This window comes from Adiantum capillus-veneris, chromosome 30, assembly GCF_014529385.1.
Source record: "Adiantum capillus-veneris isolate H3 chromosome 30, ASM1452938v2, whole genome shotgun sequence".
Taxonomy (NCBI): domain Eukaryota; kingdom Viridiplantae; phylum Streptophyta; class Polypodiopsida; order Polypodiales; family Pteridaceae; genus Adiantum; species Adiantum capillus-veneris.
The window spans coordinates 73,410,250-73,429,366 of record NC_140960.1 but is presented as its reverse complement, the minus strand read 5'-3'; the positions used below and the strand labels follow the sequence as shown (position 1 = coordinate 73,429,366).

General features: G+C 44.4%; 1 protein-coding gene across 4 annotated transcripts in view; it reads right to left on the bottom strand.

Moving 5' to 3' along the window:
• Positions 1 to 19,117, bottom strand: part of LOC147418200 (uncharacterized) — a 47,927-nt gene that overhangs the window by 13,988 nt on the left and 14,822 nt on the right. For all 4 annotated transcript variants that reach the window (XR_015187254.1, XM_086506660.1, XM_086506659.1 and 1 more), the window contains exons 4-7: positions 832 to 936; positions 446 to 585; positions 267 to 329; positions 14 to 191 (exon numbers count right to left, since the gene is read on the bottom strand). Coding sequence is in view for 3 of the 4 variants with exons in the window: in XM_086506660.1 (XP_086362786.1) it covers positions 14 to 191; positions 267 to 329; positions 446 to 585; positions 832 to 936 (486 nt within the window). In the remaining variant the exon portion in view is untranslated. The remainder of the gene's footprint in view (positions 1 to 13; positions 192 to 266; positions 330 to 445; positions 586 to 831; positions 937 to 19,117) is intronic.

Here is a 19,117-nt window from a genome sequence, read left to right as displayed (position 1 = left end):
GTAGATAACCGACCTTCTTCAAAGATCGCAACCAAGTCCGAAGTGATGGGATCAGCTTCACAAGCTGTTCTGGCTCATAGTTTTTCGCTTTTGACCTCTGTAATGCCACCTGCAACTCGTGCAGACGAGCTTTTGCTTCCTTCTCTTTCAACTGACACTCCACCATTTCTTCGTCTTTCTTTACTAACTTCCTGCATTACTAACTATGCATAATGCAATAATTTGTAACTCCAGAAAGTACAGCAACTCCAAACAAGTACGCAAACCTTTGAAGATTGTTCACACGCCGCATCAAGTCGTCCATGTTTCTTCTCTGCAGTTCAAACTTCCTGCATTCTGGAGCGGACTCTTTAACGTAGTGAATTGTGCATGGATGTGGGGCTAAGCTTGTTTTTCTTCTCATTTCAACAAACAAAAATAGATGAAACGAGCGCCTTGCCCTGACCTTTGCTTCTTCCTGAAGTCCACTAACTCCTTTGTAAGAGAATCTCTCTGATCCTGCAGCCTATTCATCTTTTTCCTGCATGTATCCAGTCTTTGAGCAAGCATTTTCTCCAATCGGCCTGACATTGCTGGCAGCTCTGGCTATATTTAAGGACAAGAGAAGCCAAGCATTAGCCATTGCATTGCAGGGGACAGCACTGCATTTATACAATTCATTGGATCTCATGCTGTCCCTCTGGACATGTTTTTGATACAAACCTCAACAGCTTGAATGTACGAAGTTTCACGATAAGTTTCAAAAAGCTCCAGCAGCACCACTCATAAAGCAATGCTATGCTCAGATATTGGTATTTCAACGTTTCCCAAGACCTCTTGCCCCTCTCGTACCTGTTGAGGACTGGTTTGTTGGGAGCCTTGATCTATCTTTAGTCCAACAGCTGGATCCTCGCTGGTAGAGCGCATCTGCACCATCTTCATCTTCATCTCAAGTATCTGTTAACAAGCCTAAGAAAGGTTAAATCATTTAAGATAGCCTGCCTTTAATGAATGAGCAAAAGGAACAAAAGAAAATATTTTATTAACTGTCTATCGAAGGAGTGTTTGTGTAATGTCACACAGAAATGAAATGAAATGAAATGTTATATTAACGTCTTCAAAAAGGCCAGAGTGACCTATGAGACCAAACTGATACAAAAGTGGTACAATGTCTGAAAAGTGTGAAAGTGTGAAAATAAATGCGAAAAAAACTAAATACAAAGTATTAGATAAACTTCTTAGGAGCATTCTGGGTGTCTGGCTAGAATGCTTCTAATCCTTTGTTGTAGTCTCCTCCGGTGAAGTGTGCTTCTGCATCTCGGTCGTGGTCGTCTCGATTTCCTAAGCTCAATCGCCCTGTCCATGAGGGTGCCTTTGGTATGAATGTGGGTACTCCTTTGTGCTCGCTGCTGGCCTCTTGCTTCTCCTTCCATTCCTGCTTCTCTCGATCCGAAGAAATCTGTGATCTGCCTCTGAGGCTGTAGTGCTCTTTGTCTTCTCATTAGATTATCCCTGTGCCGGTGTAGTTCCAGTAGGTACAGGACTAAGCACCTTTGATCTTGGTATTGCATGACTCTATCTAGAGGTCCAAATCCTTCTTTGAATAGGCAATGGAAACGCCCACGTATCTCATAGTATACGGTGCAATGGCATATGTAGTGTAATTCTGTCTCCGGCTCCATTCCGCATAACTTGCAAATTCTGCTCTTAGGTGGGATTCCCCTAAATCTGCCAAATTCAATTTCCAGCTGGTGTGAGGATGTACGAATCTAACCAATAGCACATCTCAAACCATGAGACAGGTGGGTATCCATGTAGCTCGGGCGAATCACAAAACCATCTTCAAATAGCTGTAGGAAGTTTTCTTTGTAGTCGGCCATCTTCCTGCCCAATTCTTGTGTAGGGTCTACCCATGTCCTCTTAGTGTCCAACTGTATAAGATCCTGGCGGATGATTTTATTAATCTCCGTTCGTGTGATTGCCAGTGATGGAGCCTCAAGAGAGTATTGGAAGGGGGGTAATCTTTCCATACTGAACCCGTGTCTCTAAAACCACGAGGACAGTTGCGCATACCAGCATGATGTATCTCCTTTCATTGCTAATTGTCGAGAGGATTTGAGGACCAATTTAGTATATCGGCAATTATTTGTATCCCATAAACCATGTATAAAGGACATTGATCTGGTAAGAGCTTCAATTTCTATCGGAGGGGCAGCTAGTTCCGCTCGGGTAATCGTGTGTGGTACGGAGGCCTTGGCTCTAATCATTCGGGAAATCATAGATACCAAAGGTCTCTCCATTGACTTCCAATTATCCTGATCCACAGATGGTCCCCAAATCTGGACCCCATAAAGCATAGCCGAAGCCACCACAGTATCAAAGAGCCAAAGTTTTGTTCCTGGTTCCTGAAACTGCACTTGTGAACACATCCTCTCCAACCCTCCCAAGGCCACAGAGACTCTCGACAATCTAGCATCCGCTGCTTTCTTAAGAGTAAACTTCGGTCCTGCAAATACCACACCAAGGTATGTGTATGCATCTGTGTGCTCTACTGTATCTTGGCCATATGCAAATGTAGGTGCCAATCTCCTAACCCACTGCGGTGTGGTGTTAAACACCATAACTTTGGTTTTACCCAAGTTTACCGACAGTCCACTGTCCTCCACGAATTTATGTAATGCATCTAGCTGCCTCTGCATTCCGTCTGGTGATTCTGCTATCAATACAATATCATCTGCATACAACAACAAAGGGATCCATGACCCTGCAAGCTGAGCACCTCTGTCACGCTCTCTATCAACGTAATCTGATACCTCATCTATGTACATACCAAATAAAGTAGGGGACAGTGGGCATCCCTGCTTTACTCCAACGGTGGAATGAACAATGTCGGAATCCCCTTCTGGAGTACGTACATAACCAGTTACTGACCCGTATAAGGCCATGATCCCCCAAATAATCTTTTTGGGGACCCCTAACTCTTGCATCCTGCGCATCAATCTGGCCCTTGGTACTGTATCAAAAGCTTTCCCAAAATCCACAAAGCAACAATACATCCTTCTCCCGCTTGCTCTTCCTTCCTCAATAATGGTTCTGAGCGTAAGAATATGATCTAAAGTGGAATAACCCCTCCTGAATCTAGCTTGTCCTGTTGCCCTTATGCCCTCATTCTCTGCCCATCTACTCAATTTTTGTTCCAGAATGGATGCGTACAGTCGGGTCAATGTGTGTCCCACCATAATGGTACGGTAGTTTCCCGGTATCATAGGATCCCTTGACTTGAAAATAGGTACGATAGTAGATAATTTCCAAGATTCAGGTAATCCTTCACACATGACCCGATTAAACAGACGAGCGAGGACTTCTGAAAGTAGATCCCTTGCATGGGTCAGATGTTCTGCTACTAGACCCTCATGATCATATGCTCTTCTTGTCTTCATCTTATCAATGGCTTTTTCCACCATTTCCGTAGTAAAGAAAATACTAGTAGCAGGGCATGGCTCTAGCGAATCTGGTAATGGAGGCTGTCCAGATACCGTATATAATGATGTTACATATTGACCCCAAACCTCAGGAGAAGTAATTGTCGGAGGCGATGAGTGCTCGTGAAATAAACGCCAGGCCTCATGTGAGTCCTGACTCAAGAAGAGCTGATATAAATCCTTCTCCAGTTTGGATAAAAATGCCCTTTTCTTGCGACGTACTATACGCCGAAGAGCAATCCGAGACTGCTTATATGTGATGATCCCAAGTGTAAGCTCTTTCTGAACCTGGGTTCTCGTCTCTCTGCATTCCTCGTCGTACCAACTGTTTTGAGGCATGTTCCCAGGTCCTCTCTTCTGGTCAGGCTGAGTATGTGGGTATGCCTCTTGTGCTGCTCCATGTAGTATCTCTGTTAGCTGAGAAGTAATCTCCTCTACAGTATATACTGGCTCGGCTGACCACATCCTATTATAGATCTTTTCCACATAGACTGAATCGGTCTCTGGCGTGAAAGTATATCTTGTGTGTGTCTTCTTCCTTTGTACTTGAGAGGCATTGTTCTGGAAGGAGATTGATAAGGTCAAGAGAGCATGATCCACTGCAATCCCAACCGGTCTGGGTCCCACCTTAAAGTCCTCGATACTAGAAATAAAGCTTGGTGAAGTCATGACATAATCCATTGTATTGGCCCCATGCCTGTGCGGGAAGCATGTGAACCCCCCAGATAAAGGGAAATTCTCTAGACCATTAAGTATGGCCAAACCATGTGTAGTTGCCATTTCCATGAGATGTCTCCCATATTCAGTGTGTTCTTTATCCTGTGAGTTTCTAGTAAGCCCCTCCTGTGATAAATCCACTTCTCTGAGCATTTCCTCAGAAGTATCATAGAATACTGCTTGAGAGTTGGCCGTTCTGGCATTAAAGTCTCCTAAGAGAACGATGTCTCCATCTCTAGAGAACAGAGAGAGAAGAAGAACAAGACGAGAGAGAAAGAGAGAGAGAGAGAGAGAGAGAGAGAGAGAGAGAAATGAAATGAAATGAAATGATATATTAGCGTCTTCAAAAGGCCAAAATGACCAATGAGACCATCAGATACAAAGTGGTGAGTCTAATACAATGTCTGAAGTACAAGTACAAAAAGTATTGAAAGTAAAAAATGAAAACTGAAAATGAAGTGTGAAATGTGAAAATGTAGAATAGGCCCTCAGTGACAATCTGGGTGTCGTGCTAGAATGCCTCTGATCCTCTGCTGGAGTCTCCACCGATAGAGTGTGCTCCTGTGTCTCGGTCGTGGTCGCCTCGATCTCCCGAGCTCAATCGCCCTATCAATGAGGGTGCCTCTAGTGTGAATGCGGGTACCACCCTGTGCTGGTGGTTGGTCTCCTGGCTCCCTCGATCCAAATAAGTCTGTGATCTGTCTCTGTGACTATCGTACTCCATGTCTTCTCAACAGACTATCTCTATGTCGGTGTAACTCAAGTAGATATTAGCCAAGGCATCTCTGATCCTGGTACCTCATGACTCTAGCTAGGGTCCAAAACCCTCCCTGAATAAGCAATGGAAGCGCCCTCGTATCTCATAATACACAATGCAGTGGCATATGTAGTGTAGCTCTGTCTCTTGCTCTCTACCGCATAGTTGGCATATCCTAGACTCCGGTGGTATCCCTCTGAATCTACCCGTCTCAATCTCCAGCTGGTGTGAGGATGTGCGAATCTGACCAATAGCACATCGTAAACCATAAGACAAATGAGTGTCCATGTAGCTCGGACGAGTCACAAACCCATCTCCCGAAAGTTGGAGAAGATGCTCTTTGTAGAAAGCCATCTTCGTGCCCAACTCCTGCATCGGCTCTACCCATGTCCTCCTGGTGTCCAACTGTGTAAGATCCTGACGAATGAGTCTAGTGATCTCCGTCCGAGTGACTGGCAGGGAGGGTGCATCCAGGGAATACTGAAAAGGAGGCAATCTATCCATGCTGAGACCATGCCTCTGAAACCATGAGGTCATCTGCGCATACCAACATGATGCGTCTCCCTGCATCGCTAACTATCTAGAGGACTCAAGAGCCAATCTAGTATATCTGCCTCTATGTGTATCCCATAGACTGTGCATAAAGGACACTGATCTGGTAAGAGCCTCAATCTCTATAGGAGGGGCAGCTACCTCCGCTCGAATAATTGCATGTGGTACGGAGAGAGAGAGAGAGAGAGAGAGAGAGAGAGAGAGAGAAATGAAATGAAATGAAATGATATATTAATGTCTACAAGAGGCCAAAATGACCTATGAGACCAACTGATTACAATGATGAGTCTAGTACCAAGTCTGGGTACAAACAAGAAAACTACAAACAAAGAACTGATAAGAGTGCTACCGACTCCTATGGGTGGCTGGTAGGCTGAGCAATGGTATCATGCCATAAAGGTACAAAGTGGGGATAAGTGTCACCATGATACAATATAGCAGTAGCATGAAGCCTATCCCGATCGACATTCTGGGTGTCGTGCTAGAATCCTGTGGATCCTCTGCCGCAATCTCCGCCGGTGCTGCGTGGCTCCCCTCCTCAGTCGCGGTCGTCTCGATCTCCCTAACTCTATAGCTCGATCAATGAGAGTACCGCTGATGTGTGTATGGTGGTGGTGTCCCCTCTGACTCTGTGGTACTCAGACTGAGAGAGAGAGAGAGAGAGAGAGAGAGAGAGAGAGAGAGATAGAGAGAAATGAAATGAAACGAAATGTTATATTAACGTCTTCAAAAGGCCAGAATGACCTATGAGACCAAACTGATACAAAAGTGGTGACTCTGTTACAATGTCAAGATACCTTAGTACTAAAGTACTAAGTGTGAAAAGTGTGAAAGTGTGAAAATAAATGTGAAAAACTAAATACAGAGTATTAAATAAACTTCTTAGGAGCATTCTGTGTGTCTGGCTAGAATGCTTCTAATCCTTTGTTGTAGTCTCCTCCGGTGAAGTGTGCTTATGCATCTCGATCATGGTCGTCTCGATTTCCTAAGCTCAATCGCCATGTCAATTAGGGTGCCTTTGGTATGAATGTGGGTACTCCTTTGTGCTGGCTGCTGGCCTCTTGCTTCTCCTTCCACTCCTGCTTCTCTCGATCCGAAGAAATCTGTGATCTGCCTCTGAGGCTGTAGTGCTCTTTGTCTTCTCATTGAATTATCCCTGTGCCGATGTAGTTCCAGTAGGTACAAGCCTAAGAATCTTTGATCTTGGTATTGCATGACTCTATCTAGAGGTCCAAAGCCTTCTTTAGATAGGCAATGGAAATGCTCACGTATCTCATAGTATATGGTGCAATGGCATATGTAGTGTAATTCTGTCTCCGGCTCCATTCCACATAACTTGCAAATTCTGCTCTTAGGTGGGATTCCCCTAAATTTGCCAAATTCAATTTCCAACTGGTGTGAGGATGTACGAATCTGACCAATAGCACATCTCAAACCATGAGACAGGTGGGTATCCATTTAGCTCGGGCGAATCACAAATCCATCTTCATATCGTTGTAGGAAGTTTTCTTTGTAGTCGGCCATCTTCGTGCCCAATTCTTGTGTAGGGTCTACCCATGTCCTCTTAGTATCCAGGTGTATAAGATCCTGGCGGATGATTTTATTAATCTCCGTTCGTGTAATTGCCAGTGATGGAACCTCAAGAGAGTATTGGAAGGGGGGTAATCTTTCCATACTGAACCCGTGTCTCTGAAACCACGAGGACAGTTGCGCATACCAGCATGATGTATCTCCTTTCATTGCTAATTGTCGAGAGGATTTGAGGGCCAATTTAGTATATCGGCAATTATTTGTATCCCATAAACCATGTATAAAGGACATTGATCTGGTAAGAGCTTCAATTTCTATCGGAGGGGCAGCTAGTTCCGCTCGGGTAATCGTGTGTGGTACGGAGGCCTTGGCTCTAATCATTCGGGAAATCATAGATACCAAAGGTCTCTCCATTGACTTCCAATTATCCTGATCCACAGATGGTCCCCAAATCTGGACCCCATAAAGCATAGCCGAAGCCACCACAGTATCAAAGAGCCAAAGTTTTGTTCCTGGTTCCTGAAACTGCACTTGTGAACACATCCTCTCCAACCCTCCCAAGGCCACAGAGGCTCTCGACAATCTAGCATCCGCTGCTTTCTTAAGAGTAAACTTCGGTCCTGCAAATACCACACCAAGGTATGTGTATGCATCTGTGTGCTCTACTGTATCTTGGCCATATGCAAATGTAGGTGCCAATCTCCTAACCCACTGCGGTGTGGTGTTAAACACCATAACTTTGGTTTTACCCAAGTTTACCGACAGTCCACTGTCCTCCACGAATTTATGTAATGCATCTAGCTGCCTCTGCATTCCGTCTGGTGATTCTGCTATCAATACAATATCATCTGCATACAACAACAAAGGGATCCATGACCCTGCAAGCTGAGCACCTCTGTCACGCTCTCTATCAACGTAATCTGATACCTCATCTATGTACATACCAAATAAAGTAGGGGACAGTGGGCATCCCTGCTTTACTCCAACGGTGGAATGAACAATGTCGGAATCCCCTTCTGGAGTACGTACATAACCAGTTACTGACCCGTATAAGGCCATGATCCCCCAAATAATCGTTTTGGGGACCCCTAACTCTTGCATCCTGCGCATCAATCTGGCCCTTGGTACTGTATCAAAAGCTTTCCGAAAATCCACAAAGCAACAATACATCCTTCTCCCGCTTGCTCTTCCTTCCTCAATAATGGCTCTGAGCGTAAGAATATGATCTAAAGTGGAATAACCCCTCCTGAATCCAGCTTGTCCTGTTGCCCTTATGCCCTCATTCTCTGCCCATCTACTCAATTTTTGTTCAAGAATGGATGCGAACAGTCGGGTCAATGTGTGACCTACCATAATGGTATGGTAGTTCTCGGGTATCATAGGATCCCTTGACTTGAAAATAGGTACGATAATAGATAATTTCGAAGATTCACGTAATCCTTCACACATGACCCGATTAAACAGACGAGCAAGGACTTCTGAAAGTAGATCCCTGGCATGGATCAGATGTTCTGCTACTAAACCATCATGATCATATGCTCTTCTTGTCTTCATCTTATCAATGGCTTTTTTCACCATTTCCGTAGTAAAGAAAGTACTAGTAGCAGGGCATGGCTCTAGCGGATCTGGTAATGGAGGCTGTCCAGAAACCATATATAATGATGTTACATATTGACCCCAAATCTCAGGAGAAGTAATCGTCGGAGGCGGTGAGTGCTCGTGAAATAAACGCCGGGCCTCATGTGATATAAATCCTTCTCCAGTTTGGCTAAAAATGCCCTTTTCTTGCGACGTACTATACGCCGAAGAGCAATCCGAGACTGCTTATATGTGATGATCCCAAGTGTAAGCTCTTTCTGGACCTGGGTTCTCGTCTCTCTGCATTCCTCGTCATACCAACTGTTTTGAGGCATGTTCCCAGATCCTCTCTTCTGATCAGGTTGAGTATGTGGGTATGCCTCTTGTGCTGCTCCATGTAGTATCTCTGTTAACTGAGAAGTAATCTCCTCTACAATATATACTGGCTCGGCTGCCCACATCCTATTATAGATCTTTTCCACATAGACTAAATCAGTCTCTGGCGTGAAAGTATATCTTGTGTGTGTCTTCTTCCTTTGTACTTGAGAGGCATTGTATTGGAAGGAGATTGATAAGGAAATGTGATACTAACGTCTTTGAAAGGCCAAAATGACCTATGAGACCAAAAGTTACACCCATATCAGATGTGCTACAATCATCTAAAATAAAGCATAAAAGGATAGAAGTAATTCCTCCTAACAAGTCCCGAACTTGGAAGGCACCACCCGTTACATTTCACTTGAACCCGAATCGGTTCTCGATAAAAAGGGTTCCGCAAGCCTTGTGAGACTTCGTACCCCGAGTATTTGATCAAGTGCAAGCATCGTCCTAAATCCCAAGCTACTTGGGAATCAGTTAGATCGTTAAGGATTCGCTTTCCTGATTTCATAACCGAGGATATTGCTGAGGACAGCAATTGAAAATAAGGGGGGAAGTGTTACGTCCCCAGACATTAGGATGGGCGCCTGCAATTATGTCCAGCCAGTGTGAACCTGCCCTTTAGTTATGAAGTCCTATAAATAGGACTTCAGACTCATTTGAGACATCTTCTGTGATCACCGCACATGGACTCTAGGCCCGTGGTAGCTCTGCTCGCACACCCATATTGGTGTAGACTTGGTGGTATGGGACACCGGCCCTTGTGGCAGGGGCTAGCCCGCTTGGCTGCAAGCTCCAAGGCTCGAGGGTGAGCTCGTATTGGCTCTATGGCTAGGAGATGAGCCTGATGTCCGCTCACTATGTGTCTAGGTGTGAGTTTGGCTTGTGTCATGTCATGTGTGCAGGATGGATCCGGCGAGGGGCTAACAACAGGGCACAAGAAAAGAACGGAAAGGTAAGCTAGGTCCACCAGATAATTTGGTCAAGGGTACTTTTTGGCCCTCGATGCAAAGTAAATGGAGGAAGAGAACATCGCAAATTCTCTTCAAAGAGAGTTGTACCTTGAAGCTTTTGGAATATTAGCTATGTATGCCAAATGTTACCAATCAACGGGTTGAATCTTGTGCGGTGTGGACTAAACAAGAGGGGAGCCACTCCACTCCTTTGTCACAGATTGCCTAGATTGAATAAAGTCACTAATTTCTCTTTGAGATTTTAGAGATACTAACAAGCCGATAGTATTTTGCGGGATGACTTTATGAATATATGTACATTGAATTGGAAATTTCATTCATTGAACTGAAGACATGTGCTCTTTCATGTGTGTATCGTTAGAGACATGTAGAAGAAGAAGAAGACAGTTTTAACGTCGTAGAGAAACATGAAATGTTTGTAGCATTTTATCAGATGAATGATTTGAAGTTAGTGCATCTAGACATCTGTTAGAGATCAGCGAGCTTTGGATGTGATAGCTAAGTGAAACGAGAATTGAATGATAGCTAAGTGAAACGAGAATTGAATGTGAACTGAATGAGATTCTAGTGCATCAAGATGTCCATCTGCATGAGATGACTGGATACTGTTGTGAGTGCATCTAGAGTTCCATAAGGATGAGATGGCTGCACAGTTATCTAGATGCATCAAGAGTTCTAGACAGAATGGGATGGCTAGATTGAATGATTGAAACACATTGTTAAGTGCGAACTAAGTGTATGATTTTGTGAATTGCCTGCTATGTGGATGTACTTTCTTATGGGGTTCGACATGGGCATGGTTTGCTTGATTGAAATGTGAAAAGAAAGGATATGAATCTGATAGTAACAAGATTTAATAGATCAAGACATCCATGAAAAGATCAGCACGGTCCGATGTGATTGCTAATAGGCTACAATGATCATGATTTGTATTTGAGACCCCCGACAAAAATGTGATTGATCAGAGACTGATGTCTGTATAAAAGTACTCGATTGGTGGAGTTTGGTGCATGGGTACATAGAGTCAATGTCTAATGAAGAAGGGGTTTAGTGCTTTTGGGTGTGAAATTGAGAATGCTTTTGGGCTCTGCTTTTGGGCATCCCATGTAAGTTTATAAGTGTCCAGAGGGCCACTTCTCAAAGAGCATCTAGACACAGAGTCTCAGAGACAATTGGACCCTCGAAAGTTGTACTTTGTGACAAGCAATAATAAAGCAATACTAAAAGGGACACAAATCTTTGGGGCCAATGCATCTTGGCTCGGAACTGCACCGTGCCGTGTCGACTCTCCTCTCTCTCTGTTTAAGTTCAGCAATTTTGCAGTTTCTATTTGTGTGTTGCTATTGATTTCTTGCTTGGAGTGTCCAAGCTTGTAACAATATCACTCTCAAAAGAGCTCACACCACGTAAAGTGTAGTCTAATATGTATAGATCAACGAACAAACGCTCTCTAGAAATGCAAAACCTATATCTAGCAAACCTGAAAGGCTTGTGTCTGTCTGAAGCCCGGAGATAAGTGCATGCGTCAAGTGTGACCACAATAGGCATACATAAGTCTCATACAAAATCAAAAGCAAGAAAACGCTCTATGGCAAGCACTATGCCTATCAATGTGTCTAGCTACAAAAGTAAACGCATGCGTGCTCACCCCATGTAAGCCAGTGAGTAGAAGATCTGTAGATGTCGGTCCATCTACCTATACCTAGGTCCTATGAACCTGTCAAAAAATCTACTCACCGACACGGCTATGCTCACTACGAGAGAAAATCAATCTCTGAAAGCACGTGGTTGAAGGTAGGCTGGGTGGGACCGCCAATGTTGCTGAGTTCATGCCATCTTCCGCCGCCGGACGAGAGTGTCGAGCCTCGATGTCGATGTCAGGATCGCCAATGCTCAAAGTCGTCGAGATGCAGAGCCATGCAGAGACTCTCTCTCTCTCTCTCTCTCTCTCTCTCTCTCTCTCTCTCTCTCTCTCTCTCTCTCTCTCTCTCTCTCTCTCTCTCTCTCTCTCATGAGCTTGCTCCTGCTACTGATGACGAGCTGCTCCTGCTGGTGATGAGCTGGCTGAAGCAGTCCCTCTCGCTGACTGAGCAAGTCCCCCTCTCGTCATATTGGTAACAAGTCCCCCCGCCCCCCCCCACACCTCGTGGTGGCTGAACAGCCCCCCCCCCCCCCCCCCCCCCCCCCCCTTTTTCCGGTCTCCATCACTCCCGGTGATGGATGTACCTATTGATCCCCCGGATGACAGCACCTACCATACTCCGCCAAAAGCCAAAAACACCTTTCGAAGGAGGTTACGAGAAAGCACACTGTCCCCAGGATCATCTAGAGTAGGAAAATTATCCAAGATCAAGGACGAACTCATGTACAAGAAAGCCCAGGTGATGATTAAGGCTGAGTTCAGCCTTATGAGGAAGGAGATTGAAAGCAAGATGCATGCAGCTATGGAGGTTCACAAAGCTGAGATGTATGAAAAAATGAGGACAAATGTTCAGGCAAAGATTCTCAATGTGACTCAGGCTGAAATGTACATGGGCCTAAAAGCAGAAATGCAGGGCTTTGTAAAGGCAGAGGTCAATGTAATGGAGTGTATAATGCAAGGGAAACTAGACAGCATGCTTGCCACTTTTGAATCGTGGAAACTAGAAGTAGAAAAGCGCCTGAGTGCAAAGGACGCACTGATTGAGGAACTCAAGGGACAGCTCGCAGCATGCAAAGGCAAATTGGATGCGAGTGATGCATGCCAAATTGGTAGAGCTGACCCACATTTACATGAGGAGGTAAAAGAGCTGAAATCATATGTAGAGAACGGCATGAAGGCATGGACCAACGTAGTCAAACAACACGAGGAGAACACAAAATGGATTGAGGTGACAAAGAAGCAAAAGGCCAACCCAACACCCTCTTCCCCAAGTATCATAAATGATACATTGGAGGAAGAGAAGAGGAGGAAGGTACGAGCTTTGAATGTTCGTGTCATGGGTTGGAAAGAAGACAAGACCCCACAACTTTGGGTCCATAACATAAAGTCCTAAGTACATGAGTAAGATGGGGATACATTGACGCACTCGTTGTTGTTGCCGCGGTGACAGGGAGCATTGGAAAGAAGTATCCGACTATCCGGGAACGAACATCTCTGATGCGTCATAGGATGGGTGACATAGAGCATCGTGAAGGAGATTGTACCGTAAGTTCGGTAGGAAAGGACTAGGTGATGGGTATTCCTGATGCGTCACAAGGTGGGTGACGGGTGCATCGGAAAGGGGATATCCATAGTCGCGAGGAAATCCGAACTGGAAAGAGGAATACGCGTAAAGACGCAAGCACAAGAATAAAGATGGGTTCTGAGAAGCTTTTCTTAAAAAGCGGAATATTTTAACGAGTTTTCCGGGAAGATCAGACGCTTTCCCGCGAGGAATCTATGTCTGCATTCCATTTGTGCAAGTGGTTGCATCCAGGGACGCCTGGGAAGTGTTGTGAAAAGCATTGTTTTTAACTTATAAGGTTTTATTGAGTTTTTGGGCAGATTCTGACTATTTTTAAAATACGTCGGCCGCCCATTTAATAAGTGGGCAGCCATCTGATAAATAAGGCAACAGATCGGCCAGCGAATTCTCTCTCCCTATTTCAGGTAGAACAGAAAAAAAAAAAAAAAACGACCACGATCTCTATGCGAGCAACTATTTGTGCCGTGGTCAAGGAGCTATAAAAGCACCACATGCCCTCACTAAAAGGAGGTCACCAACGCCAGCAAGAGAAGACTTTGCCGCCAGATAACGCAAGAGATCGCGATACTACGAAGCACGGAAGTCGCTTTTCCCGGGCAAGAGCGACAGGTATCTATTGTGGATTCGCCATACAAATTGTTGTCGTGTGTTTGCATGTGTGTTTGTAGGTACTTCATCGCGAAGGAGAAGCGAGAAGGCTTCGGCCTACGCTTCGGAATTCCGGAAACGGAATTCAGAAATTGTCTGCGGAGTCTCAACTCCGAGTACAGACGGAAAAAGGATTGAGCGCTTGTCTCTCGGATTTCCCTTACGGGAAGGAACGACCATCGAGTCAAAGATTTAGAACGGAGGGGTTTTCTCCGGTTCTTGTGCTTGTAAAAAGATTCTCCCTAATAAAGAATTCTCTTTAAGGGGGGGGACCAGCCCATCTTCTAGTCCCCAATACTGTGTCGATCTTCTCACTCTCTCTCTCTCACTATCTATTTCTCTCTATATCCTTTGGTTTCATTATTAAGTGATAAATTCTATTTATCCGAGTATATTTTATATTGTTATGCGCTCCCGTTTGTGACAGTGGTATCAGAGCATGGTCTCCTCTCTTTTTCTGTAAAGGAGGACGACTCTGGGAAGATATGGGAAGAAGCCATGACAAGCCAAGAGAGAAGTAAGCAGGCGGAACCCTAAGCCCTACAGGAAAAGCTCGCAAAGTTGGACTTTTTTTTTTCTATCTGCAAGAAGTCGACACAAGACTTGGGATTCTCTGAGAAGGCGACAAGAGCATGATGCTCAAGAACCTAGAGAATCCAACAAGCGAAATGCTCAAGATCCTTCAGAATCCAGAAAATATCCATGAACATCAATCCATAACCATAGCCAAGAAATCCTGTCATTCTGGGAAGGATATGAAGAAGGTCTTCAGACCTCAAGAACACTCCGGTCAAGTTTGATACTTTTGACGGATGGGAAGATGTCCCAAAAGCTAACGCTTTCATTCGACAGTTTGAAGTTGCCTTTGCAAGCGGCAATTTCTGAAAAGCATCGAAGGTGAGGCATGTGACCAAACACTTCAAAGGGGATTGCAAGTACTTGGTGGTATACCAAAGCTCTACAAGGAACTTACAACAAGACCTAGATTCAATTCAAGGCTGAATTTTTGGACAAATTTTTTTCCTCTACGCTTTGAGGAAGGCATCAAAGAAGATTGGGATCGGTTTGCCTGATAGGAGCACGAGCGAGTCATGGATTATGTGAATGAGTATTTGTTCACTCTTTCCAAGGTGGCTCCATTCTTGAACCTCTTTGAGGAAGAAACGGTAAAGAAGTTAAACGAAGGACTTTTGCTTGAATTTTTTTTAAACGCATCCGCAAGATACTTTGTAGCGGATGGTGGAGTCAGCAGTACAAGCTGAAAGTGTACACCTCAGTGTACATAGAATCTAATCCCCACAGTGGGACAAGAACCATTAAACACAAAAACAACGAATTTTTGTTACCTCTCCTTGAAGGATACATTGCTATCCGGAGAAAGTTTGGAGTAAGGAAATTAAATCTAACTCCTGAGTTCTTGAATAGAAGACCCTTGAACTTTCAGTGAGAGGGCAGGTTTTTAATCAAAGTTACATCTTTGAGGAAATCATAAAGTGCATTATGCTTGTTTGCTCTTTTGCACGAGGTATGGTTGTGTCTAACCAGGACAATCACTCTCGAGTGTTTATGAGAGTAAGGTTGAGTCTGATTATTGTTTATACAATGAACTGCTTTGCTTAACCATCCGGAAGGTCCATGATTGATCTGGTATCCGGTAATTCTCCAACAAATTACCTGCTATTGCGGGTAGGAAATTATGAAGGAACCATTCTGAGTTTTCAAGCAAAGAAAAGCTTTCATGAAGCTTGAGTACTCTTTAAGCCCACACCCCCTACCCGGTAAGGGAAGATATGGTAGTGCTTTTTGCACAAGTGAATGAACACACTCTTTACGAGGGAAGGAACAAGCGACGACTACGGCCTGTGCTTGAGGAATCTAAGGATAAAAATCCTAGATTATGTGATGAGCGGGTTTTGCTCTAAGATCGAGCCAAGTGATCATCAAGTTGAGCATCTTCGCTCTAAGGATCTTACGAAGGGAAGGTAATTTCCAAGGTTCACGAAACTTTTACATAGGTTAAGAATTATGTACACTTTTGAGTACATGGATAACACATGAAGATGCAGACCTATGCTAAGGAACTGGACGAGAGTTTGTTATACTCTCTTGATCGCCTTTATGCGCGCAAGGATATTCCGACACAAGAATCTATTTGAGATGTGTTCGGTAGAAGGAATTTGAGTTTCTCTACGGAGAAGAGGTTTTCTGATGGTCGTTGATCATTGAGTACGCTATGTGCTTTTACCATTACAGTAGCAACTTTTGGTTGCGGTATATGTTTCTCCATGAGCAGGTCAAGTAGCATTTACACGCTGCTGGAATAAATTCGAACTATTCTGTTCGTAAGAATATAATTCGCCAACCGTTTCAAAATGGTAAGAATTACATATGGGAGAACATCCCTGAGAATCAAAGAGGGTTCGCTCTATTGTGAACTAGGTTTGAACGTACGTTCAGAAAATGCTATGGCTAGAATCCTATCTACCTGAGATTTTGCAAGTCGTCATTGATGCTCGCAAGGTAAATCATTTTTGATGATTTTGTAAACAAGAGACGCTAATGGGCGTCGGAAAAACACTGCTGGTGGTAATAACTCGCAGGAGGAAAAGATTGGAAGGAAGTGCCGCCATGCACAAGGAATCTTCGGATTGGAACCGTCCGCCTACGTTGAGCGACGGCCCGAAACAAGAACCTTCTTTAAGGTGATCCAAGACTTTGTGAAAGAAGGACATCAAGCTTAATGCTCTATGACTTGGGCATTCCCTATGTGGGAGGACACAAGAGGTTTAATATCCTCAAGATTAATAGCACAAGGTTATGCGCAAGGACATAGACCTAGATTGATTTCTAGGAGGATTATTCTTCTCCGAATTGAGAAGATGGAATTGAGTTAACAGATTCTCGGATGAGGAAACTTCCAATCTGTTGGAAAGACGCGAATGACGAGAACTTTAATGATTGGTGAAGGATATCCTCGAGGTACTAGAGGAAGGACATGAACGGGTAAGGTAAGTATTGAATTTTTGAATTTTTGTTTAATTTAATTTCTAAGTTCTCTTTTGAGAAAGGACTAGCTCAACTCACCATTGAGCAAGATTTGAAATTTTTCCGGTTTCTCTCTGAGCAGTTCAATTGGACCTCTACAGTTGAGGACAACTGTTTATAAGTGAGAGGGATGTTGCTAAATTGGCTTTATCTGACAGAAAAATAATTCTAAATGAATTATTGGATTTATAAGTGAGAGGGTTTTCTCGCTTGGAATACCAAGGAAAAATAATTGTAAATGAATTATTGGAATTTTAAGTGAGACGGCTTTTCTCACTGGAGACATCCGAGTACAGAGTATTCCTAGTGCGTCATTCAAAGTAATGACGGGAGCACTGAGAACGGGAATATCTGTAAGGCCACCAGGAACAGGTACTTCTAATGCGTCACATCGGATGGGTGACAGGGAGCATCAGAAAGAAGTATCCGACTATCCGGGAACGGACATCTCTGATGCGTCATAGGATGGGTGACATAGAGCATCGTGAAGGAGATTGTACCGTAAGTTCGGTAGGAAAGGACTAGGTGATGGGTATTCCTGATGCGTCACAAGGTGGGTGACGGGTGCATCGGAAAGGGGATATCCATAGTCGAGAGGAAATCCGAACTGGAAAGAGGAATACGCGTAAAGACGCAAGCACAAGAATAAAGATGGGTTCTGAGAAGCTTTTCTTAAAAAGCGGAATATTTTAACGAGTTTTCCGGGAAGATCAGACGCTTTCCCACGAGGAATCTATGTCTGCATTGCATTTGTGCAAGTGGTTGCATCCAGGGACGCCTAGGAAGTGTTGTGAAAAGCATTGTTTTTAACTTATAAGGTTTTATTTAGTTTTTGGGCAGATTCATACTATTTTTAAAATACGTCGGCCGCCCATTTAATAAGTGGGCAACCATCTGATAAATAAGGCAACAGATCAGCCAACGAATTCTCTCTCCCTATTTCGGGTAGAACAGAAAAAAAAAAAAAAAAACGGTCGCGATCTCTACGCGAGCAACTATTTGTGCCGTGGTCAAGGAGCTATAAAAGCACCACATGACCTCACTGAAAGAGGTCACCAACGCCAGCAAGAGAAGACTCTGCCGCCAGATAACGCAAGAGATTGCGATCCTACGAAGCACGGAAGTCGCTTTTCCCGCGCAAGAGCGACATGTATCTATTGTGGATTCGCCATACGAATTGTTGTCGTGTGTTTGCGTGTGTGTTTGTAGGGACTTCATCACGAAGGAGAAGCGAGAAGGCTTCGGCCTACGCTTGGGAATTCCGGAAACGGAATTCGGAAATTGTCTACGGAGTCTCAACTCCGAGTGCAGACGGAAAAAGGATTGAGAGCTTGTCTCTCGGATTTCCCATACGGGAAGGAACGACCATCGAGTTAGAGATTTAGAATGGAGGGGTTTTCTCCGGTTCTTGTGCTTGTAAAAAGATTCTCCCTAATAAAGAATTCTCTTTAAGGGGGGGGACCAGCCAATCTTCTCGTCCCCAGTACTGTGTCGATCTTCTCACTCTCTCTATCTCACTATCTATTTCTCTCTATATCCTTTGGCTTCATTATTAAGTGATAAATTCTATTTATCCGAGTATATTTTATATTGTTATGCGCTCCCGTTTGTGACACCGGCTGCTAGGAAATCTCTTGGCAGCGCCTTTGCCACGAGTCGCTTGGCGAGAGAGGGACAGCCTTTCTTGTGACCCCCTCTACAGATACAGACGTCTCCCTTTGCAATAGTCCCTCCAGGTCTGACGAGCTTTGACATTCGGCGCCGATGGGACTTCTTTGCCTACGACTTTACACGCTTTCTCGGCGACTCCTCATCAGACCTTGAGGAAGCTTGCTTCAGGGTTCATGTTTTGTTCCTTGCAGCCAGGGGGATAGAGGCCTTGGACTCAGCAGTAGGCTTCTCTTTTCCCCTTTGCGGCAGGGACCAGACTAAGTGGACCCTCAACTCAGTGTTGGAGTGGCTGCATACACAAGCCCTAGAGTTCTCTCGCCACATGGGAGACCTAGGAGTTACAGACATGCTTTTGACTCTATGGCCATCGGCCAAGTTTGCGGTGACTCCTCCAGATGCAGCAGGATGTAGACACATTGTGGTTCACTTCTTTGTTGATACTCAGTGCTCGCCATGCTATGTATACATTCATGAGGACTCTTGGACAGAGGAGGTTGCTTTACGTACGGCTCGGGCTACTTGGGCTTGGGCCAGACACTCTTTGCAGTCACGCCTATCTAGAGGACGCTCGGATGCGGA